The following is a 25,293-nucleotide window of genomic DNA, read 5'->3' on the forward strand; positions in this document are numbered from 1 at the left end:
CTATAAAACGAGCGTCTCCATTCAGCTGATGGCAAGTCAGGTATGGTATGTGCTGCCAACCCCGAATCGCGTTTCGCCACGTTTGCTTTTTCCTGGGGTCGTGTCTAAGTGGGGTCGTGTCTAAGTGGGGTCGAAGCGGTGTTATATTTACCCACCAACCAATGATATGAACACGTCAACGGGCCACTGTCCAATCATCAGTGATCCCTGACGTCATGCTTAGGGCAGCATTGGGCACATAGCGTTCCTGTCGGTCTTCCTACAGAGCGCAGCGAACCACAAGCGCTATGTTACGCTCCAAGGGAGGTCGGTGAGAACTGCAGAGAGCGCATGAGCAGTCACCCGTGGCACGGCTGGTATGGATCTGAATTTCTCTTATTTTCCTTCAAGCCTCCCAGGAAACGAGTACAGAATCCTTGCTTCAGAAGAGGAGGTTAGGAGACATCATGCTCGGAAAGAATACCAAATGGAAAGAAGGAAGAAAAATAATATACATTGTTTTTTTTTTAAATGTGCACCTAAGATGGTGTGTGCCATACCTGTAGCACAAAAAAAAGACAAAAAAAGTGATAAAATAAGTGTGGAGGAATGAAATAATTTAAAAACAACTTGTTGAGAAGGGGCTCCAGTGTTTTGATTATATGATGTGGTCCTGGTTGACGCCACATGTCGGTATAACTTTGTAATCACCAACAAAAAGTCTCTGCACGGTGACACTAAACTTCTTTCTTCCTCATCCTTTTGCAAATAGAAAGGGGAGGAGTTACATCACACATGGAGCAGACCCCACCCACATTTACTGCAGTCGTAAGGCAAGCACCACACTAGGTTAAAAAGTTAAAAATATCAAACCTTTAATTATTTTTCTATACCATATTTTTAAAGTTAACCCAAATACTTCATTTTTTTTCATACATTTACATTTTTTGAGTTGCAAAAAAAGTTAAGAACAAAGAAAACAATATCTGTCAGATGTGATATACAATGCCTTGAAACATTATTCATAACTAGGGATGAGCGAATAGCTTCGGATAAGTGCTTATACGAATAGCTATAGCGCTTCCCGAACCGGCTACCTGGAGCGCTCCCGGTTATCAGCTGTTCGGCGCCGCAGCTACTTCACGGTCATAACACATGCACGGACAGCCTGTTGTGACTGTCACACAGCCGCGACACATGCAGCTGATTATCGGGAGCGCTCCAGGAAGCCGGTTACCCTCTGCAGCTTATTCGAGAAGCGCTATATCTATTCGTATAAGCTCTTATCCAAAGCTATTTGATCATCCCTATTAATAATTCGTAAACTTTTCCACATTTTTTCCTGTTACATTTGCAAACTTAAATGCTACTTAATGTTGGTATTACATAAAATACAAGTACCGTATATACTTGAGTATAAGCCGAGGCACTTACTTTCGCCATGGAAAACTGGGTACGTTTATTGACTCGAGTATAAACTGGGTGTGCAAGGTCACCTCATCCCTGTCCTGCTATGCATGGCTCCCCCTTCCCTGTCCTGGTAGGAATGCCTCCCCATCCCTGTCTGCAAGCCTCCCCTGTCCCCATCATTGTATGCATGTCTCCCACTTCCCTGTCCTGGTATGAATGCCTCCCCCATTCAGTCCCTGTGTGCATGCCTCCCAGTTCCGTCCCTGTATGCATGCCTCCCCCATTCCGTCCCTGTATGCATGCCTCCCCAGTTCCGTCCCTGTATGCATGCCTCCCCAGTTCCGCCCCTGTATGCATGCCTCCCCAGTTCCGCCCCTGTATGCATGCCTCCTTATTCCCTATTCCTGTGTGTATGTTTCCTATTGAAAAAAACAAAACAAAAACATCATACTCACCTACCTACGCGCTCTGGGTGCTGGCACTGCATCTCATTCCGGCCGCCGGCGCCTGCTGGCAGCTCTTCCTGTGCTCAGCGGTCACATGGTACCGCTCATTAAGGTGATGAATATGCACTCCACCCCTATGGGAGTGGAGACGCGTCCATATTCATCACCTTAATGAGCGGTACCACGTGACCGCCGAGCACAAGAAGAGCTGCAGGCAGGCGCGGGCGGCCGGAATGAGATGCAGTGCCAGCACTGAGGGCGTGTAAGTAGGCAAGTATGATGTGTGCGCCATCACCCCCTCCGGCTTTCTGTACCGTGACTCGTGTATAAGCCGAGGGGGGCGTTTTCAGCACAAAAAAAATGTGCTGAAAAACTCAGCTTTTTCACCAGTATATACTGTATTTGTGAAGTGTAAAGGATAGGATACAAGATCTTCTAAAGTTTTAAAAAATATGAATTTGAAAAATTGTGATGCGCATTGGTATTCAGCCACCCCGAGTCAATACTTTAAACCACCTTTTGCTGCAATTACTGCAGCAGTCTTTTAGGGTCTGTCTCTCCAGCTTTGCACACCGAGAGGTGATATTTTTGCCCCTTCTTCATTGCACAGCGACATTGGATGGAGGAGACTGATCAGCAATTTACAAATCTTGTCACAGACTCACTGGGATTTGTGTCTGGACGGGGAGATATAAACTCCCATTGTGGCTCTGGCAGGATGTTCATGGTCATTGTGCTGCTGGAAGGTGAACCTGCTCCAGTCTCAGGTTTTCCTCCAGGTCTGTCCTGTATATAGCTCCATCCATCTTTCCATAAACTTTGATTAGCATCACCGATGGTACCAAGATTTTAAGTGAAGTTATCAAGATGGCTATGCAGAAAATGTACCTTGATGCTCATGTTGCAACCAAACACTACAAAATGCTCCAAGATTTTTCAGACAATTTCAGTGTAATTGTATGCTTGTGTATTTCCAAGATAGTCCACGATAAGGTCTTTCAATGATAACCAAGCATTCTTTTAGAGTTTTGACATTGTCAAGATGAAATGTTCATCTTTGAGGAACTGCCGTATCAGTGGACCGTAAAACACACTGGCTTTTGTCTTTTCAAAATGACAGGCTAAGAGTTGACAAAATGAGAAACTTGAAACAGTTTCCTTCAATTTGCAAAGCTTTATCAATGGCTTCATGAGTTCCTACGGGTTTTGCCGTTTCCTCTCAATCTCAAAAGACATATTATATTTAGAGTGTGAGCTCTAGTGGGGACAGTGAGGTTGTGTACAGTGCTGTGGATTAATGATGATAGATACGCGAGTAAAATAAATAAAGTAAAAACTAACAAAGCTGTGAGTCCCACTGAGGACATTTCAGCCTCATAGCTTACAAACTAAACAAGGCTCTTTATTGCCAAAATAATGGTCTCCAAGAATCCAGGTCACAGTTGAACTCAGGTAATTATAGTTTGGGTGCTTGTCATATTTTTTGCTTATCGCATTACCCACATCCTGAAGAGATTCGAGTTTATCATCAATGTTAATTCTATGATAAGTTATGATTTATTTGTAAAACATTTCCTCACATGGATCAAAGTTTCTCTACTGTGTGACTTTTTTGATGCTTACTAAGACATGTGCTATCTATAAAGCACTTCCCACATAGTGAACATGAATACGGTTTCTCTCCTCTGTGACGTTTTTCGTGTTTATCAAGACTTTGTTTGCCTGTAAAGCATCTCTGACAAAGTGAACATGAATACGGCTTCTCGCCTGTGTGTGTTCTCTCATGACTAATAAGACTTGATTTAACTATGAAACCTTTTCCACAAAGTGAGCAGGAATATGGCTTCTCTCCTGTGTGTGTTCTCTCATGTACAATAAGACCTGTTTTAGTTGTAAAACATTTTCCACATTCTGAACATAAATACGGCTTCTCTCCGGAATGAACTCTATTGTGCGAAACAAGATCTGCCTTCCCTGTAAAAGACTTCCCACACAGTGGACATGAATACGGTTTTTCTCCAGTGTGAATTTTCTGATGAATGACAAGATTTGATTTTGTTGTAAAAAATTTCCCACATTCAGTACATGAATATGGCTTCTCGCCTGCATGCGTTTTCTCATGTGCAACAACGTTTGAATTATATTTAAAACGTCTTCCACATATTGAACATGGAAACGGCTTTTCTCCTGTGTGGCTTCTCTCATGTCTACTAAGACTTGTTCTATCTTTAAAGCACATCCCACATTCTGAACATGAATACGGCTTTTCTCCTGTGTGAATTCTTTCATGACAAACAAGACTTGTTTTATCTTTATAGCTCTTCCCACATTCTGAACATGAATACGGCTTCTCTCCTGTGTGGATTTTCTGATGTTTTACCAGATTAACTTTAGTTAGAAAACATTTACCACATTCGTTACATGAAAACGGTTTCTCTCCTGTGTGAATTTTTTGATGTGCGACCAGATTAAACTTACTTACAAAACATTTTTCACATGCAGGACATGAATACGGCTTCTCTCCTGTGTGAATTCTCTCATGTCTAACAAGATCAAATATAGTTACAAAACATTTCCCACACACTGAGCATGGAAATGGCTTTTCCCCAGTGTGCCGTCTCTCATGTATAACAAGATTTGTTCTTTTTGTAAAGCACTTTCCACATTCTGCACATGAATATACATTCTTTCCTGTGTGAATTTTCTGATGACTAACAAGATTTGGTTTTGTTGTAAAAAATTTCCCACAATCAGAACATGAATATGACTTTTCTCCTGTGTGACTTTTCTCATGTGTAAGAAGATGCGATTCATCTGGAAAACACCCCCCACATTTTGAGCAGGTGTACGGTTTCTCCACTGTGAGAATTATTGCAATCTGTGATTGATCAGGAGAAGGTTCTTCTTTTTTAGAGAAATTTTCTGTATTGTGAAGTCCTGGATTTACATTAAGGCTTTCTCCTGAGGAGGGCTGCATGATATCTTCATCTTCTACTTTACAATTGCGCGATAACACAAAGATTTCCTTTGAATTTCTAATGGGGGTTTCTGTTAAGATTAAAAGATATATTTGTCTATTTTATGTTTTAGACACATTTGACAAACTTAAAAAAAAATCATATTAAGGGTATCCATCTATTATTGGACAACCAATTATTAATTCACTCAATATGCTGTGTAAAATCAAAATAAATGTATACATATCTGCCGAACCATCGCTGCTCCTCCAAACCGAGCCATGTTAGCTCTTGCCAGTCTTGTGACATAAACATGTGATCATCACAAGCAATCTGAAGCTGCCGCTTGGCTGCAGCCTTCACAATTACGTCTGAGCAAAAGAAACACTGTTCTGCTCAGACATAATTGTCGAAGATTCAGCTGCTGATTGGCTGCAGCTGTAATGTGACATTATTAGGGGACACATGGCACGGAGTGGAGAAGCAGCATTGATCTAGGAGATAAAATGTATGCTTATTTTTTAAAACTTTTCCATGGATCACATTGAGACACTTAATATGCCCAATACAATGGCATGTAAAAGTTCAGGCACCCCTGGTCAAAATTACTGTTATTGTGAACAGTTAAGCAAGTTGAAGATCAAAATGACTCAATCCGCCATCAAGTGCCTAACATCCGCGGGTGGAGTGGAGCTGTATGTAGAAGATGTATTTTAATGGTCCCGAGTAGTCACAAAAAAAAAAATGAATGAAGTGGCATAAAAATGAAGCATCATGGATCACAAAAAAACCAAAAACGATAATACTACTTGAATGCCTGAACGACAAACTTGTTTTATAGCTCTTAAACTGCATGTATGAAAAACCTGAAACTGTGCCTGGTCAGGAACAGGGGGTTTAGTTTCACATATATTTTTAGAGCCAAGTCATAAGGGGATTCGGTAATAGGACATGACTTTCCTCTATACTTTCTATTACTACTGAATCCACTCCTTTCTTTGGCTCAAAAAACTGCAGCAAAATGGCCGTACTGCAGTGTGATTCCAGCCTTAAGAAGCGGTTTCATGGGCATTTAAGGTTCGAGACTTCTAGAAATTGAAGTGAATTGAACTAATATACTTTAATCCCTTCATTAATGTCATGGTCTCCATTAGGTCTCACCTGTTAGCTCTAGCATTACTACAACCCCTGGCAAAAATTATGGAATCACCGGCCTTGGAGGATGTTCATTCAGTTGTTTAATTCAGTAGATAAAGAGCAGATCACAGACATGGCACAAAACTAAAGTCATTTCACATGGCAACTTTCTGGCCTCAAGAAACACTAAAAGAAATCAAGAACAAAAATGTGGGAGTCAGTAATGGTTACTTTTATAAACCAAGAATAGGGGGAAAATTATGGAATCACTCAATTCTGAGGAAAAAAATTATGGAGCCATGAAAAACAAACAAAAAACCCTCCAACCCATCACTAGTATTTTGTTGCTCCACCTCTGGCTTTTCTAACAGCTTGCGGTCTCTGAGGCCTGGACTTAATGAGGGTCACACAGGACTCTTCATCAATCTGCCTCCAACTTTCCCTGATTGCTGCAGATCAGCTTTGCAGGTTGGAGCCTTGTCATGGACCATTTTCTCCAACTTCCACCAAAGATTTTCTATTGGATTGACATCCGGACTATTTGCAGGCCATGACATTGACCTTATGTGTCTTTTTTCCAGGAATGTTTTCACAGTTCTTGCTCTATGGCAGGATGCATTATCATCTTGAAAAATGATTTCATCATCCCCAAACATCCTTTCAATTGATGGGATAAGAAAAGTGTCTAAAATATCAACATAAACCTGTGCATTTATTGAAGATGTAATGACGGCCATCTCCCCAATGCCTTTACCTGACATGCAGCCCCATATCATCAATGACTGTGGAAATTTGCATGTTCTCTTCAGGCAGTCATCTGTACAACTCTCTTTGGAACGGCACCAAACAAACGTTCCAGCATCATCACCTTGCCCAATGCAGATTCACGATTCATCACTGACTATGACTTTCATCCAGTCATCCACAGTCCACGATTGCTTTTCCTTAGCCCATTGTAACCTTGTTTTTTTCTGTTTAGGTGTTAATGATGGCTTTCGTTTAGCTTTTCTGTAGGTAAATCCCATTTCCTTTAGGCGGTTTCTTACAGTTCGCTCACAGACGTTGTCTCCAGTTTCCTCACATTCGTTCCTCATTTGTTTTGTTGTGTATTTCCTGTTTTGGAGACATATTGCTTTAAGTTTCCGGTCTTGACACTTTGATGCCTTCCTTGCTCTACCAGTATGTTTGCCTTTAACAACCTTCCCATGTTGTTTGTATTTGGTCCAGATTTTAGACACAGCTGACTGTGAACAACCAACATCTTTTGTAACATTGCGTGATGATTTACCCTCTTGTAAGAGTTTGATAATCCTCTCCCTTGTTTCAATTGACATCTCTCGTGTTGGCGCCATGATTCTCTCCATGGTGTGATCACTCCTTTTTAGATGCAGACTAACGAGCAGATCTAATTTGATGCAAGTGTTATTTTTGGATATGAAAATTTACAGGGTGATTCCATAATTTTTTCCTCAGAATTGAGTGATTCAATAATTTTTCCCCTATGCTTGGTTAAAAAAGTAACCATTACTGACTACCACATTTATTGTTCTTGATTTATTTTAGTGTTTCTTAAAGCCAGAAAGTTGCCATTTGAAAAGACTTTAGTTTTGTGCCATGTCTGTGATCTGCTTTTTTTCTGCAAAATTAAACAACTGAATGAACATCCTCCAAGGCCGGTGATTCCATAATTTTTGCCAGGGGTTGTATAGTTGTCAGTGCAGCTGTTTTTCCCCCCAAACACTAACTCCAAGTGTTATTACATGACGGGATTCATCTAACATCTGGGAGAGAACTTCTATAGGTTTTACAGCTTCCTTAGGTCCAGGACATCACTGCACAAAACACTACAGTAAAGTAACACCGTGATGGAACCCACCTTAACTAACGGCAGAGTTCTCTATGTTCATCATTACCTACCTGCGGAGTCATCAGGAATTCCTTCTTTCCCTTCGCTCATACTCGGTGGATCAATCATCATCTCATCGGCTTCTTCTTTAACCTCCAGTTTAATAACAGTCAGATCTTCCCCCTGATACACCAGGTGTAACACGTCAGTACAATATGGCAGCGAGATGGAGAAATCTAACAGATCAGTGTAATGGAAGAGGGCTGGAAATGTGTGTGTCACACTCTTCTTTAAAGCATTTGTTTCCAGCTAGGAATAACTTACCACCTTGACCTTGTTGGGGCAAAAGTTAAGAGATGGACAAATTGACATCCATGTACCCAAACCGGGGAATCATTTTACCCCATCAACTACTGACAATTTCCTATCTCCTGCACCAAATTATTTTTGCTTACTAATACTTTTTTCTTGACATTGGTTTCTTGATTGGTATTATCTCAACTGATGACATTTTTCTTCCTAATAAACTACATAACGTACTGTGCAGAAGTTTTAGGCAGGTGTGGAATAACATACTACATAGTATAAAGCTTCATAGATAGTATAGTGTTTGTAGTTTGGTAATTGATAAAAATAAAGTGAATAAATAATAAGTAATAAAAATCTCCTGACTATTTGGTTACCACTTGTCGCCTCAGTCGTCAGTATTGCGTTACCGTCCATCACCTTCGTCACTTCTTCTCATCACTTGTACACAGTTTGTGAAGGAATCGGCAGGAGGTTATTCCAAACATCTTGGAAAGCCAACCCCTTCTTCTGTGTATGAAGTTTGTGCAAATCCTTCTATCTCCTGATGTGATACCAGACAGACGGAATGATGTGAGATCAGGACTCTGACGCTGGATCACCACTTTCAAGACTCCATGCTCTTTTTACACGGACGATTGTTCTCAATGACATTGGCTGGATGTTGGGAGTCGTTGTCCAGCGGCATGGGCAGTTTGGAGCCAATAAGACGCCTCCCTAATGGAATAATGGCCATGAAGCAATTGGTTCTGACAGTAAACACATTAGTCAGCCAAGGAACCCTTCAAAATCAGAAGACATCCAGAAGTGCCGTCAGCAATTAGCGAGTCCCATCTACACCCATTTACTGTTCGGAAAAGTAGTCATCATAGAAGAATTGCAGCCAAAAAGTCCAAGCCTTCCACATGGAAACAAGGAAGGACGTCTCAATTATGCATGAAAACATAGGAACTGGGGAGCAGAAAATGTCAGCAGGTGCCCTTGACTGACACATCAAAATATGAATTCTCGAAGGGCGGCACACTATTGAGGGTCTTTAGGAAAAGTGACGAAGGTAGAGGGTCACTTACTATTCAGAAAATGGAGTTGGGAATTTATGTAAGATTTATAGTGTCCTCAATACAGGCAGACACATACCCATCATGTAATACCATCAAGGAGCAGTATGATTGGCTCCAAATTTATTCTATATCCGGACAAAACTCAAAACATCCTGCCAAAGTCATAAAGAACGAGGAGACCTGGATGTGATGGTCCGGCCCTTAAAGCCCTTATCTAACATCATTCTGTCTGTGGTCATATGAAGAGACAGAAGATCTGCACAAGCCTCGCACAGAGAAGATCTGGGCTCAGTTCTCCAAGATGTTTAGAACAACTTCCTGCCGATTTCCGTCATAAACTGTGTGCAAGTGACTGAGAAGAAAGAATGGAGGCGACGAACAGTCACAAGATACGGATGAGTAAGGCGACGGGCGTTCACCAGATACGGATTATGGACCACCCAAAATCTCATGACCGCATCTACGAGAGAGGGATCCACCCCATCACTGCACAGGAAGTCAAGAGCAAAAAATAAAAGGCAACTTCTACTTCCTCTCTAGTGCTTTCCAAGTACTAAAGGGCGAGTCACCCAATTGTATTACCACCATCATTATTCTTGTTATTTATGCAATTCTTCACCATGAGAAGAGGAAAGAAAAAAAGTAAACCGACCACAAGCCAGGAGGAGGGATACGTAGGGGTGGTGTCATGGATTTCTAGAAAATCAAATTGCAGGTCAGTTATTGTTCTAATCACCCATGACAGCACCCAAGTGAGGATAAACAAACATCCCTAATGACTGCAGTTTAATCAAAAATTAACCAGTTAATTGTTCTCTTTTCCATTAGGTCTATGACATCACATGATTAATAACTGACGAGCTGAATCCTTCTAATCTCTGTGTAGAAATGGGAGGTTAAATTTCTATGCACAAGTCAGGAGTCACTGCAAAAGTCTATGGCAGCGGGAGGAGCGGAGCAGCTGAGTGAGGAGTCAAATAGGGCGAGGATTTATGCAAAAGACTTCCTACATAGAGCAGAGAAAAGAAGAATTATCTGGGTAGAAAGGCAAAATGAGCAATTGTGAGTGCACAGTGCTGTATAATATGATGGCTGCAATACAACAGTATTAAGAGGATAGAAACTTAATATCGACAAGTCTGTTATTTGACTCCAGACTAGGGGGACTAATTGGACTTACAATGGGTTGCTTCGTCTTTGTGCAACCATATTCATCATACAGCTCCAAATTGGAGGATAAACTGGGACAGTGATCGGTTTTTAGCTTAAATGACTGTATACTTGGAAGAATGACTGGGCATACAATGGCTTCATTTCACATAGTGCCATATGCACATCCAAGTAGGAGGGATACACTGGACATTTGATGGATTTAGACTTTCTGCAAAACTACATTTTATTGTGGATACAACGGACTGCCTCCCCTTTATAGAACCAAAAAGTCCACAATTATCATCTGGAATTCATGAATTCATCCTTCTCCAAGGAGCATCGGGTCACAAGAAAAAAGCTAATCAAGTCTTAGGTTGTAAAGCAACAAGCCAGAAATCATGTTGTGAGGTAGTACAATCATCTGGAATAGCTTCTAACAGTCTTGAAGGATTTCCCAGAGGAGCTCAGCACTTGTTGGCTGCTTCGCCTTCACTCTGCGTCCAACTCATCCCTATCCATCTCAATGGCTAGAGCCCGGGTAATTGTGGAGACCATGACATGTGACGCAGCCTCCATCCCTCTCCTTCTTGGTCACATAACCTTACATTATCTGTAGGTATTTTGGGTCATTGTCCTGTTGCAACACCAATGATGGTCCTACTAAGCGTAGACTAAACAAGATGGTGGTCATTGCAGAATGCTTCCAGCAAAGCACGCATCCCTCCATGCTTCACAGTGGGCACCACACTTGTAGAAACCATACAACATCTTTTCTGCATCTCACAAAGAAACGGTGGTTGGTACCAAAAATCTAAAATATTGACTAAGACCACAATACAGATTTCCACTGGTCGTCCTTTTCTTATTCTTACTCGTCTGTGATCCTCAGTGGTTGCGCCTTTGCAGAAATTGGCCAACATGGGTGGATTTTCTCAGTCTCCTCTAGACAGCTGATATTCCGCTGTGTAAACTTGATGACTGCATCAGTTAAGAGGGCTGTTATCTGAGGTGCTAACAACTAGAGGTTTCCGAGGCTGGCAACTCTGATGAACTCATCCTCTGCAGCAAAGATAATGCCGTCTTACTTTCCTGGGTTGGTCCTCAGGTGACAGTTTCAGCATAGCAATTCATGTTTTTCATGACTACACTTGAGGATATCTTCAAGGGTCTATCAATTTTCCTGAATGACTATCATTCAAGTTGGACTATCATTTCTCTTTGCTTATTTGAGTGGCTCTTGCCATATTCTAGCCTAAAATATCAGTACTGTATGGACATGCCCCAACACTGGAGCGCCGGCGTCCCTGTATGCCGCTTCTCTCTCCTGGCGGGTGGTGACCTGGTGTCCATGCGAAGCCAAGCCTAACCCCACTATCAGGGGCTCTAGTGAAGAGTCAGGTGCTCACCTAGTCACACCCATCCAGGCTCTCCGCGGACCACGGCACAGTGGTTCTACCAGACCCATTACACACTATATAGATATGTACCCGCAGTGCCTCTGAAAAACACACCTGATAATAGCAAACACTTTCTGAAGGCCGATAAGTCCACAAATACACTCTTGACGAGCTGACCCATTTACTGGAAGCTATTCTATGTGACAACCTGTGAAGCTGCGGAGAGAATGCCAAAGGGGCTTCAACCAGTCATCACAGTAGCAGGGGAGCACTGAGAGGTATCCAGGTAGTAACTGATATTCTGGTTTGTCTCAAGTGTATTTCTTTACTGCTCGTTTTCTCTCGTGGTTTTTATGCCTTTAGTCTGAATCAACAATGTGCACATTCCAATAAAAAAAAGAAAACTACTGAATGAAAATGGATGTATGGAGAGCTCAGTCAGAGCTGCCGCCGGCACACATGAATTGGCCAATTTATACACCAAGCATGCTCAAGTTTTCATACTTTCTAGAGCAGTAATGCAATTAATACGTCATATTTCATGCTCTCATGCTATAGCGTTACAGAGTGCGGCTTTATTCGTTGGTTATTTAGGGTTCTTAGCAAACATTTTTATTTAGAAAAAACAAATCAAAACATAAAAGCCATCCCACCAGCGGAAGGTGACCCTATTTGGGACGGTCCTGCACTGTCTAATATTAAAACCTTACCTTGTGTGAGATGTGACCTCAGTGTGAATAAGGACAAAGGACTGGATCCCACAGTTCGGGACCACCTCAAATAGGGTCACCTTGCCGCTGGTAGGATGGATTTTATACTTTCTTATCATAAACAGTGTTTACTAACAAGTCAATAACATTTAAATGCACTTTGGCTTTTTACTTCATTAGTTACAGCAGGGTGTATGCTCATTTTGTTTCCTGTAGGTTTTGTCATATATAAGGTGATCCGTCTCAGTTCTCCTTTTTTTTTTTTTTTAAACAGTTTTTTCGCTTTATGTTGTTCAGTTTTGTCTCCGTGTATTATTAAGCTCTGTAACTTTCATATTAAAGCGTAAAACTTCATTACATTTTCTTTTCGTATGATCTGAACTTCCAATCCATCGCCTTTCATACAGTGTTCTAACCCTCATCTACTGGAAACCACCAATAATTTATTACGACAGGACCAAAAGACCCCCGTGCAGACTTTATTTAGCTCCATCTACCTGCTGATTCCCCGGGACGTTGTGATTCTCCTCTGCACGGTCCAGGGTACACTGAGGACGGGAACATCTCTCTGGCGGGCTTCTCCTCCTGGATCCATCTGTGGGAGACAGACACTCAGTGGTGGAGTCCATGACCAGCTGGAGATCCATCTATCACACACTTCTCTCATCACCTCCTGTTCCTGGGTTATCAGGGGTCTTATAACTGTAATGAGCTTCTAAAACTATAAGCTCATGCGGTCAGCCACGCACTGATTTGACGATTGCTTCAAAAAGAGGATAATTAGTAACCGGCAATTGTATTTTCCCGAACCATGACAGCACCGTACCGAGAGAAAGAGTATTCACACCCAGGAACAACAAACCTACAGAAATAAAAGGGTGGTACCTTTCCGTATGCCTCAGTGTGTTTACACAGCATAAAAGGTAGCCGCATCAATTAAAACACATATCAGTGGTTACCGGACACATAGTTGATGGGAGGTATGTATCCTGGAAGTTATTGTCCTCTGTGATGTAAACCTGGAGTAATGCTCTAGTATACATAGTATTAAGAGGCTTGGTAGGGCATCCGGGCCAGGTTTATGGGCAGCCGGAGAGATGGGTGGGTCTGGCTGCCCACATACCCCACTCCTGGGTGTGGATCACGTTGTGAAATGGTGCCTGTTTGTCTCACATGGTCTGTGTGTGGAGGTAAGAAGGCCTCCTGTGTGTGGAGGTAAGAAGGCCTCCTGTGTGTGGAGGTAAGAAGGCCTCCTGTGTGTGGAGGTAAGAAGGCCTCCTGTGTGTGGAGGTAAGAAGGCCTCCTGTGTGTGGAGGTAAGAAGGCCTCCTGTGTGTGGAGGTAAGAAGGCCTCCTGTGTGTGGAGGTAAGAAGGCCTCCCGTGTATAGAGGTAAGAAGGCCTCCCGTGTGTGGAAGTAAGACGGCCTCCTGTGTGTGGAGGTAAGAAGGCCTCCTGTGTGTGGAGGTAAGAAGGCCTCCCGTGTATAGAGGTAAGAAAGCCTCCTGTGTGTGGAGGTAAGAAGGCCTCCTGTGTGTGGAGGTAAGAAGGCCTCCTGTGTGTGGAGGTAAGAAGGCCTCCTGTGTGTGGAGGTAAGAAGGCCTCCTGTGTGTGGAGGTAAGAAGGCCTCCTGTGTGTGGAGGTAAGAAGGCCTCCTGTGTGTGGAGGTAAGAAGGCCTCCTGTGTGTGGAGGTAAGAAGGCCTCCTGTGTGTGGAGGTAAGAAGGCCTCCCGTGTATAGAGGTAAGAAGGCCTCCTGTGTATAGAGGTATGAAGGCCTCCTGTGTATAGAGGTATGAAGGCCTCCTGTGTATAGAGGTAAGAAGGCCTCCTGTGTATAGAGGTAAGAAGGCCTCCTGTGTGTGGAGGTAAGAAGGCCTCCTGTGTGTGGAGGTAAGAAGGCCTCCTGTGTGTGGAGGTAAGAAGGCCTCCTGTGTATAGAGGTAAGAAGGCCTCCTGTGTATAGAGGTATGAAGGCCTCCTGTGTATAGAGGTAAGAAGGCCTCCTGTGTGATGTCTCCAGACCAGGCTGGTATACTGGATGCTATCCAGCCTGAGTGTCCCAGACTGTCCCTAAAGTGCCGTGATTGGAACAGTTTACTTTGTTTTACCTCCACTGAAAGGCCGGTTATTTCCTTTGCTTGTGGCTCGGTTTATGTGGACAGAAATAAACCAGCCAGACTTGTAAATAGAACGGTTCCTGTGATGCCCCATCCCGCTGCCAAGTAAGTTGCATCGCCACAAAATATATATTTTATAAGCAATATACACACACCCAAACTTCTCTCTTCACCAAATATCCATTCTATATATGTTTATCATACATACAGTTGTCTGAAAGTGTCTCTTCCTGATTTCCTATTATTTTGCATGTTTGTCACATTTAAATATTTCAGATCACCAAACAAATGTAAATATTAGACAAAGATAACACAAGTAATCACAAAATGCAGATTATAAATGAAGGTCTTTATTATAAAGGGAAAAAGAAATCCAAACCTACAGGGCCCTGTGTGAAAAATGATAATTACTTACGGGTAATTTGATTTTCCAGAACCATGACAGCACCGGTACATGAGAGATGGCATCCGCCCCCAGGAACAGGAAACCTGTAGCAGAGATAAAAGAATGGGGCGGCCACTCTCTCCTCAGTTTGTTTCAGAGTATGGAAGATGACCGCTTTGTTAGTACACATTCATACATCATATTTACATTGTATAGCTGTATATTAGCTCTTATCTAAATGTTCAAGAGTATGTGTATATATATATATATATATATATATATATATATATATATATATTTATATATATTATTTTATTATTATTTTTTATTTTTATTTTTTTGTGAATCACACAACCATCACCAAGATAGGGCGGGAATTAATGCGGTGCTGTCATGGTTCTGGAAAATCAAATTACCCGTAATTATCATTTTTTCCCTTCACCATGACAGCACCGTACATGAGAGGAAGAAATAGAAGACTCCTTAGGGTGGGACAACAGCAGATAACACCTTTCTCCCGAAAGACAAGTTTGAAAGATCTAAGTCTAGCCTATAATGACGGAAGAAGGTAGAGGGTGAGGACCATACTGCCGCCCTACAAATCTGCTCCACCGAGGCGTTTGCCCTTTCCGCCCAGGATGTGGCAATAGCACGCGTGGAGTGGGCCGTAACACCCTGTGGGGGAATTTGGCCAGAAGAGGAATACGAAAGTGAGATAGCCGTACGCAACCACCGTGCAATAGTCGCTTTTGAGGCTTTTTTTCCCGTTTGTCCCCTGGAAGGTGACAAAAAGGGCTGATGACTGACGCCAAGATTTTGTGGCTTCTATGTATTGAAGCAGGCAGCGTCTGACATCGAGACAATGGAAGGTTTGTTCTCCCTGGGATTTTGGTTGAGGACAAAATGAGGGTAAGATAATTTCCTGGTCCCTATGAAATTTAGAATTGACCTTTGGTAGGAAGGCCGGGTCAGTTTTGATAATCACTCTGTCATCCTGGAAGGTAGTGTAAGGGGGGTTCACTGAAATAGCCTGCAGCTCGCAAGTACGGCGGGCTGAAGTCAGAGCAAGCAGGAGGACAGTTTTTAGTGTCAAAGATTTTATTGAAATAGAATCAAGAGGTTCAAAGGGGGAAACAGTTAGAGCATTTAAAAGTAAATTTAGATCCCAGGGAGCCACCTTGGGGGATAATTTTGAGGGTCTAGATGTAAAGGAGGCTCGGATGAACCTATAGACCCAAGGGTGGTCAGCAAGTTTGTGATCAAACAGCGCACCCAGGGCGGAGACATGCACCTTCAGGGTGCTAGTAGATAGCCCTCTCTCCAACCCTTTTTGGAGAAATTCTAAAATTTCCTTTACCGGGACTTCTTGGCTTGTCTGGGACAACTGTCGCCCTGAGAATTCCAGGAATTTTTGCCAAATTTTTTGATATTTTTCTGAGGTGACTTTTTTCCTGCTAGCAAGCAATGTGGTCACTAAAGGGTTCGAGAATCCTTTTGCTAATAGAAGTCCCCTCTCAAGTTCCAGGCGGTGAGATGTAGCCTGTGTACTTGAGGGTGTTGAACTGGTCCCTGATGTAGGAGATCCGATGTATCTGGAAGGATCCACGGGTCCGAGATAGACATGCGTCTGAGCCACGTGAACCATGCCCTTCTCGGCCAAAAGGGAGCTATGAGTATCACTCGTGCCTTGTCTTCCCGAATTTTCCTGAGGACTGTCGGGATTAACGGTATTGGGGGAAATGCGTATGCCAGATGGAAGTTCCACTGGTATAGAAACGCGTCTACCCCTTCCGGTTGTTCTCTTGGGTTTAGAGAATAGAATTTCTTCACTTTCCGATTTTGTTTTGTGCCGAATAAGTCTACTTCTGGAATGCCCCAGTTGGCACATATTTTCCCAAAGACTTCCTGGCTCAGGGCCCACTCCCCTTGATGTAATGGGTGACGGCTTAGGAAGTCGGCTACTTGATTCTCTGATCCTCTTAAGTATGTTCCGGTTAGAGAGAGAAGGTTGCTTTCGGGCCACAAAAAAAGCTCTTTGGCTTCTGCCATCAGGGATGGTGATCTTGTGCCCCCTTGGCGATTTATATAAGCTATTGTCGTGTTGTTGTCGGATAACACCACCACATGCCTTCCTTGTATTCTTTCTCCTATTTGAAGAAACGCTTGTCTCACCGCTGACAGTTCTTTTAGATTGGAAGACACTGCTGTCATTGAGGGCTCCCATTGACCATGTAGGACCTGATCCCCCACATGCGCTCCCCATCCCCATGGGCTCGCATCGGTGGTGAGGGCTACTGGATTTTGTAATGACCATGGTACCGCTTTGCTCAGATTTTCTGGTTTTAACCACTACTTTAGTGAGTTTTGGACCCTTAGAGATAGGAGAATCTTCCGATTCAGATTGTAAGGATTTCTCGGCTAGTACCTGCCATTGCAACTCTCTCGTGTGGCTTTGGGCCCACCGCGTTGCTGGAATTGTCGCCGTTAGAACTCCCAGGAGTGACATTGCAGTCCGTAGAGAGATAGATTGTTGCCGCTGAAGAAGTTGCACCTTCTGTTGGATAGACTGAATTTTCCTCTGTGGGAGGATACACTCCTGTTTGATGGAATCTAGTAGGAACCCGAGGAATTCTTGAGACTGTGTTGGGACAAGTCTTGATTTCTTCAGATTTATCATCCACCCCAATTTCGTTAACACGTTTATAACTGTTGTTACTGCTTTCTCGCAATCTTCTTTGCTGTTTGCTATCACCAAGAAATCGTCCAAATAAGGCACCAGTAATATGTCTTGTTTTCTGATGAAGGACGCCACTTCGGAAATATTTTGGTAAATACGTGGGGTGCTATAGCTACCCCAAATGGAAGACATTGATACTGTAGGTGGGTGGGTTTTTTCCCAGGTTTACCAGCAGTCTGAGATATTGCTGATGTTGGACAGCGATTGGCACATGGTAGTAAGCGTCTGTAAGATCGATTACTGCCATATAACAGTTTGGGTTGAGCACTTTTATCGCCGTCCTTAGAGTCTCCATCTTGAATTTCTCTATATGAATGTAACGATTTAAGGCCCTCAAGTTGAATATCACCCTCAACGAGCCGTCTGGTTTTGGCGTTAGGAACAGAGTGCTGTAGAACCCTTTCCCTATTTCCTGATGAGGAACCTTTACTAATACCTCTTTTTGTATGAGGAGATGAACTTCTCTTTCCAGCGTGGCCTGATTTTTTTCCGCCACTTGGGTCATTGTCACACGATTTGGTGGGAGGTTGGAGAATCTGAGTTTCAGACCCTCCGATAATAGGTTGGTTATCCACTGAGAAGCCGGCAGTGCCGCCCAGTGGTGGACAAACCACCGGAGTCTTCCCCCCACCGGAATCCTGGCGTCATTGGTGTTTGGGATCAGACTTAGGGGGAGGTTTGTTGAAAAGGAATCCTTTTTCTTTTCGATCTCTCCAAGGTCTGCCCCGGACAGACCTGTCATCTGAACGGCCGCGGGTCCCCCTGTATCCAGATCCCCGAAAGGACAAACGGGAAGTCTCCCATCGGCGCCTAGGAAAGGAAGGAGGTGGAAATCGCTTTTTTTGTCAGACGCTTTTTCAAGAATCTCGTCCAGAGCTTTACCAAAAAGATATTGCCCTTCACAGGGTACTCCGCAGAGTTTGACTTTTGACTGGAAGTCAGCCGCCCAATTCTTCAGCCATAATGCTCTACGCCCAGAGTTGGATAAAGCACAAGCACGTGCGGCCCCCCTGACAGAATCAATTGATGCATCTGCCAGGAATTTTGCGGCCCCTTGTAGGGAGGGCAATGCCTCTAGCAGTCTTTCTCGTGGGCACTTATTTTTGATTTGGTCACTTAACTCCTCTAACCACTTGACCATAGCACGTGCCGTGCAAGTGGCCGCAACCCCGGGTTTAAATGCCCATGTTGATGCCTCCCAAGCCGATTTTAGAAAGGCATCTGCCTTCTTGTCAAGGGGGTCTTTTAGGGCTATCCTCAAAAGGCAATGCTACCCCTTTAGAGGTGCTGGCTATGGCGGCGTCTAATTTAGGAGCCTTTTCCCATTTCTCACATACCGCTTCATCAAAGGGGTACTCGCGTTTTAAGGCTTGAGGAATGGAGATCTTCTTATTGGGCTTTTTCCATTATTTCTTAATTAGATTAACTATATTATCATGGAAGGGAAAGACCTTTCGCTTCTTCCCCTCCAAATTACTGAACATGCTATCCTGAACTGACCGCGGCTCCTTTGGGGTTTCCACCTCCATAGTTGCTCTGACGAGTTTGAGCAGTTTTCCAATATCCTCTGACTGGAAATACGGGTGGCCATACTCCTCATCCGAGGAGTCTAAGTCTGAGGCATCAGAGGGGGTTAACACTCCCGGCTCATCCCATGAATCTATGTCCGACCCCTGTTCACTTGCTGGGGGAGGGGGGTTTTCTTTAGCCATATGATGTTTCAGCTGCTCTTTGACTGTGGATTTTACCTCTTCCCGTATTATTGTCCTAATGTTTTGTAATAAGGAAGGTGATTCCTTTGCGACTGTTTTATCTATACAGGCCCGGCAGATTCTTTTGGTATATAGCTTAGGGAGTGTCACCTTACATAGTGGACAAGCCCTATTCTTTTGTTTGGAGGTGGCTTTCCTTCCCTAAAAAGACACAGTATATAGGGTATCAGTGTGAGTGATTTTGCCTTACAAAGGCACTCACCCTCCAGGACCCCGGATACCGCGGTAGCTTGCGCCTCCTCAGATATTCTGGGTGCAGGCATCTCCGGATCCATCGCTGGTTCGGTCATTCTAGCAGGCAAACTGCGTGCTGTAGAGGACCAGCGGCCAATCGGTTGCTCCCTGTATATAGAAGGAGCGGTGTGCGCGCCTCTGGAACAGCTTCCGCCCGGAAGTGTCCAGCACACCGGCTCCTTCGCCGTGTGACGTTACTTCCGGCGCGACCGGAAGTCGTCATCCTTCACTTCGGCGGCTGGCGTCAGTGAACGACACGCCCCCTGCCCCGGACCTGCCTCCTGCCCAGAGCGGTCGCCGGGGAGTCCAGCGAGGGGAAAAAAGGCGCGGTACAGCAGCTCCTTCACCCGGGCAGCACCGCACGCAGTGCCGCCGAGCATGGCTGATCCCCCCCGCGGACCTCGGCCTCCGGACCGGAATCATCAGAGGGAATCCCTCCGGAGGTAGGAGCTCTGCCACAGGCGTCCACCTGCAGGAACAGGAAACCAAACTGAGGAGAGTGTGGCCGCCCCATTCTTTTACCTCTGCTACAGGTTTCCTGTTCCTGGGGGCGGATGCCATCTCTCATGTGCGGTGCTGTCATGGTGAAGGGAAAAAAGTGATTCCCCCTAAACCTAACAACGAGTTGGGCCACTCTTACATGTAACAACTGCAATCTAGTGCTTGTGATAACTGGCATTGAGTTTTTTTACAACGCTCTCGAGGAATTTTGGTCGCTCATCTTTATAGAATTGTTATAACTCAGCCACATTGGAGGCTTCGGAGCATGAATCGCCTTGTTAAGGTCACGCCGCAGCATCTCAATCGGATGATGGTCAGGACTTTAACTGGGTCACTCCAAAGTCTTCATTTTGTTTTTCTGGAGCCATTCAGAGGTGGACTTGCTGGTGTGTTCTGGATCATTGCCCTGCTGCATAACCCAAGTGCGCTTCAGCTTGAGGTCACAAACAGATGGACGGACTTCTCCTTCAGGATTTCTTGGTAGACAGCAGGATTCATGGCTCAATTTACCACACCAAGTCTTCCATGTCCTGAAACAGCAAAACAGACCATCACACTACCTCCATATTTTACTGTTGGTATGGTGTTCCTTTTCTGAAATCCTGTGTTACTTCTAAGCCAGATGTAATGGGACAAACACCTCCCAAAAAGTTCATCTTTTGACTCGTCAGTCCACAGGAGTATTCTACCAAAAGTCTTGGGGATCATCAAGATGTTTTCTGGCAAAACTGAGGCGAGCCTTTATGTTCTTAATTCTAAGCATTGATTGCCCAGCTTCTTTCTTATGGTGGAGTCATGAACACTGATCTTAACTGAGGCAAGTGAGGCCTGCAGTTATTTGGTTGTTGTGGAGTCTTTTGTGACTTCTTGGATGAGTCGTTGCTGCGCTATTGGGGTAATTTTGGTTGCTTGTCCACTCCTGAGAAGGTTCACCACTGTCTCATGTTTTTGCCATTTGTGGATAATGACTCCCACTGTGGATCGCTGGTGTCTCAAAGCTTTAGAAATGGCTTTAAAACTTTTTCCAGACCAATAGATCTCTTACTTTGTTTCTCATTTATTCCAGAATTTCAGCATGATGTCTAGCTTTTGAGGAACTTTTGGTCTACCTCACTTTGTCAGGCAGATCCTATTTAAGTGATTTCTAAATTGAGAACAGGTGTGGCAGCAATCAGGCCTGTGTGTGGCTAAGGAATGTGAACTCAGCTTCCCAAAGATCTGGTAAACTACAGTTAATGTATTTTTTAAGTGGGGGAGGAGGGACAATCACTTTTTCACACAGGGCCTTGTAGGTTTGGATTTCTTTTTCCATTAATAATAAAGACATTAAATTGTATTTTGTGTTTTCTTCTGTTATCTTTGTCTAATACTTAAATTTGTTTGGTGATATGAAATATTTAACCCCGTAACGACCGTCAATATGCCTTTTAACAGCGGCAGCTAAGGGGACGCTTTTTAACGGCGCTGAGAAATAAGTGTATAGCACCCCCCAGAGTTGGATTTTCTCTGGGGTCTCAGCTTTTTTAGATTCTGACTCTTTACCTGCTTCTGATCATGCATTTCAAATGCGGAAGCGGACAATTAACTGTACTCGTCTGTCTCCGGCCTCGTGGAGACTGCGGAACGGCCCCTCCGGCCTCGTGGAGACTGCGGAACGGCCCCTCCGGCCTCGTGGAGACTGCGGAACGGCCCCTCCGGCCTCGTGGAGACTGCGGAACGGCCCCTCCGGCCTCGTGGAGACTGCGGAACGGCCCCTCCGGCCCCTGCGGAACGGCCCCTCCGGCCCCCCGGACACTGCGGAACGGCCCCTCCGGCCCCCCGGACACTGCGGAACGGCCCCTCCGGCCCCCCGGACACTGCGGAACGGCCCCTCCGGCCCCCCGGACACTGCGGAACGGCCCCTCCGGCCCCCCGGACACTGCGGAACGGCCCCTCCGGCCCCCCGGACACTGCGGAACGGCCCCTCCGGCCTCCCGGACACTGCGGAACGGCCCCTCCGGCCCCCCGGACACTGCGGAACGGCCCCTCCGGCCCCCCGGACACTGCAGAACGGCCCCTCCGGCCCCCCGGACACTGCAGAACGGCCTCTCCGGCCCCCCGGACACTGCAGAACGGCCTCTCCGGCCCCCCGGACACTGCAGAATGGCCTCTCCGGCCCCCCGGACACTGCAGAACGGCCTCTCCGGCCCCCCGGACACTGCAGAACGGCCTCTCCGGCCCCCCGGACACTGCAGAATGGCCTCTCCGGCCCCCCGGACACTGCAGAACGGCCCCTCCGGCCCCCCGGACACTGCGGAACGGCCCCTCCGGCCCCCCGGACACTGCGGAACGGCCCCTCCGGCCCCCCGGACACTGCGGAACGGCCCCTCCGGCCTCCCGGACACTGCGGAACGGCCCCTCGGACACTGCGGAACGGCCCCTCCGGCCCCCCGGACACTGCAGAACGGCCTCTCCGGCCCCCCGGACACTGCAGAACGGCCTCTCCGGCCCCCCGGACACTGCGGAACAGCCCCTCCGGCCCCCTGGATCTCTGCTCCTGGAGATGCCTCCTGTCTGCTCTCCCCCGCGGGGCCCTAGGTCTCCTCTTCCAGGGGCAGGACCCGCACTGAGCTGTAGCGGAGGCACCGGCACTCATCTCTGCAGGTTTCCTGCTCCTGGCGGCGGATTCTCGGTGCTGTCAGGTGAAGGGTAATAAATACACCAGCACCAACAATCCCCATCACTCGGTTTTGTGATGATGTGATCGGCTCCACCAGGAAATACATGAACAATTCCAGGAATCCTGCAGCACAGAAGATCCCGCCCTACATGCCACATCCCGGGGCTCAGGACGTCTCCTCTCACCTGCAGATGTGCGGGGCTCACCGGCCTCCATCACGGCGTCCTCCAGACTCCCCCACAGCGACGTGCTGACACCTAATAGGAACCGGACAATGAGCGCGTCATTACCCAGAGTCCTCCACACCGCTCACCTCCCGCCATCTCCTCTCACCTCCCGCCATCTCCTCTCACCTCCCGCCATCTCCGCTCACCTCCCGCCATCTCCTCTCACCTCCGCTGCTTCTCTGGAGATTTTTTTTTTCTGATCTGGAGATTTTATTAAAATTAGCTGAAGGACCTGTGATGACGTCATCACCATGCGACCAGTCACGTGAGGGGGCGGAGCTTCGCACTGACATTGTCAGTGGTGGATGAAGGACCTTTGTGGTGACCATGTGACCTGAGGGGGAGGAGCTTGTGCTGTGAGGAGAAATGATGGAGCGGAGGATTCTCTTCACCTCAGAGAACAAGGACATGCTGGGAGTTGTAGTGTTTAGTTCCTTCCTGGGACATGCTGGGAGTTGTAGTGTTTAGGTCCTTCCCGGGACATGCTGGGAGTTGTAGTGTTTAGGTCCTTCCCGGGACATGCTGGGAGTTGTAGTGTTTAGTTCCTTCCTGGGACGTGCTGGGAGTTGTAGTGTTTAGGTCCTTCCCGGGACATGCTGGGAGTTGTAGTGTTTAGTTCCTTCCCGGGACATGCTGGGAGTTGTAGTGTTTAGTTCCTTCCCGGGACATGCTGGGAGTTGTAGTGTTTGGTTCCTTCCTGGGACATGCTGGGAGTTGTAGTGTTTAGTTTCTTCCTGGGGCATGCTGGGAGTTGTAGTGTTTGGTTCCTTCCTGGGACATGCTGGGAGTTGTAGTGTTTAGTTTCTTCCTGGGACATGCTGGGAGTTGTAGTGTTTGGTTCCTTCCCGGGACATGCTGGGAGTTGTAGTGTTTGGTTCCTTCCTGGGACATGCTGGGAGTTGTAGTGTTTAGTTTCTTCCTGGGACATGCTGGGAGTTGTAGTGTTTGGTTCCTTCCCAGGACATGCTGGGAGTTGTAGTGTTTAGTTCCTTCCCGGGACATGCTGGGAGTTGTAGTGTTTAGTTCCTTCCCGGGACATGCTGGGAGTTGTAGTGTTTGGTTCCTTCCTGGGACGTGCTGGGAGTTGTAGTGTTTAGTTTCTTCCTGGGACGTGCTGGGAGTTGTAGTGTTTGGTTCCTTCCCGGGACATGCTGGGAGTTGTAGTGTTTAGTTCCTTCCCGGGACATGCTGGGAGTTGTAGTGTTTGGTTCCTTCCTGGGACGTGCTGGGAGTTGTAGTGTTTGGTTCCTTCCTGGGACGTGCTGGGAGTTGTAGTGTTTAGTTTCTTCCTGGGACGTGCTGGGAGTTGTAGTGTTTGGTTCCTTCCTGGGACGTGCTGGGAGTTGTAGTGTTTAGTTTCTTCCTGGGACGTGCTGGGAGTTGTAGTGTTTAGTTTCTTCCTGGGACGTGCTGGGAGTTGTAGTGTTTGGTTCCTTCCTGGGACGTGCTGGGAGTTGTAGTGTTTGTTCTTTCCTGTATTGTCTCCTGTTATCACATATCAGCCTGAACATGCTGGGAGTTGTAGTTCTCTTGCACTGTCTCCCTGTAATGTGTGATGGGAGATGCTGGCTGCAGTAGTAGCTGGTTCTGCCCCGACCCCAGTGCTCCCAGTGCGGTGTTTTCTGTGTAGCAGAACTTGGGTGGATTCCGGGTGAGACGTGAGGTGCAGGACGCCGGCGTCACCGGGGCACCGAGGAGATCGGAGCCTTCTGAGGACACAGGTGGCCCCTTCACCAGTCCACGGAAGCGTCACCTGTGAGACAGAGACGTGAGGAACTGGTAACCAAGGACCCGACATGTGCCGTCATGTGCAGCGCTGGTCGGGACGGGGTTAAGTCCCACCTCTATTACAGTGTTGGTAAATCCCTCTTCGCTTCGTGCTATGAATGGTAACGCCAGGATTATTGGCTGGTAAGGATATACACACGTCAGGAGCACGTTCTACAGGGGAGGTGATGAATAATCGTGCAGGTTCGGAGAATGATTTTTATTGGATGAACGGTAGTGTGACTCCTATTACCGAAGATCTCGGTGAGGATTTTTGGGAGAAAGCTCACGGTGCACTTACCTATGGTGAAACCACGAGATAGAGCGAGGACTATAGGATCCTACACTATAACATGGGGAGTGTGCTGGATATAACGCCACCACACCGCAAATGGTTAAACCTCCTCATTGTCTTCTCTGTAGCGTCTGGTATCTTGGATACTGCCAGACAACAGCTGACGCAACTGATGTGGCAGAACCTAATCGGCCCTTT

The 25,293-nt window shown here is 45.9% G+C and overlaps 1 protein-coding gene across 1 annotated transcript in view; it reads right to left on the reverse strand.

Annotated features, from left to right (window-relative positions):
• Positions 1-829: 829 nt before the first annotated feature.
• Positions 830-25,293, reverse strand: part of LOC143783342 (uncharacterized) — a 68,217-nt gene continuing 43,753 nt past the window's right edge. Inside the window, exons 8-12 of the mRNA XM_077271746.1 lie at positions 23,200-23,367; positions 22,992-23,063; positions 12,899-12,996; positions 7,847-7,958; positions 830-4,883 (exon numbers count right to left, since the gene is read on the reverse strand). Coding sequence (XP_077127861.1) covers positions 3,421-4,883; positions 7,847-7,958; positions 12,899-12,996; positions 22,992-23,063; positions 23,200-23,367 — 1,913 coding nt within the window. The 3' untranslated portion in view covers positions 830-3,420. The remainder of the gene's footprint in view (positions 4,884-7,846; positions 7,959-12,898; positions 12,997-22,991; positions 23,064-23,199; positions 23,368-25,293) is intronic.

Source organism: Ranitomeya variabilis, chromosome 6, assembly GCF_051348905.1.
Source record: "Ranitomeya variabilis isolate aRanVar5 chromosome 6, aRanVar5.hap1, whole genome shotgun sequence".
NCBI lineage: Eukaryota > Metazoa > Chordata > Amphibia > Anura > Dendrobatidae > Ranitomeya > Ranitomeya variabilis.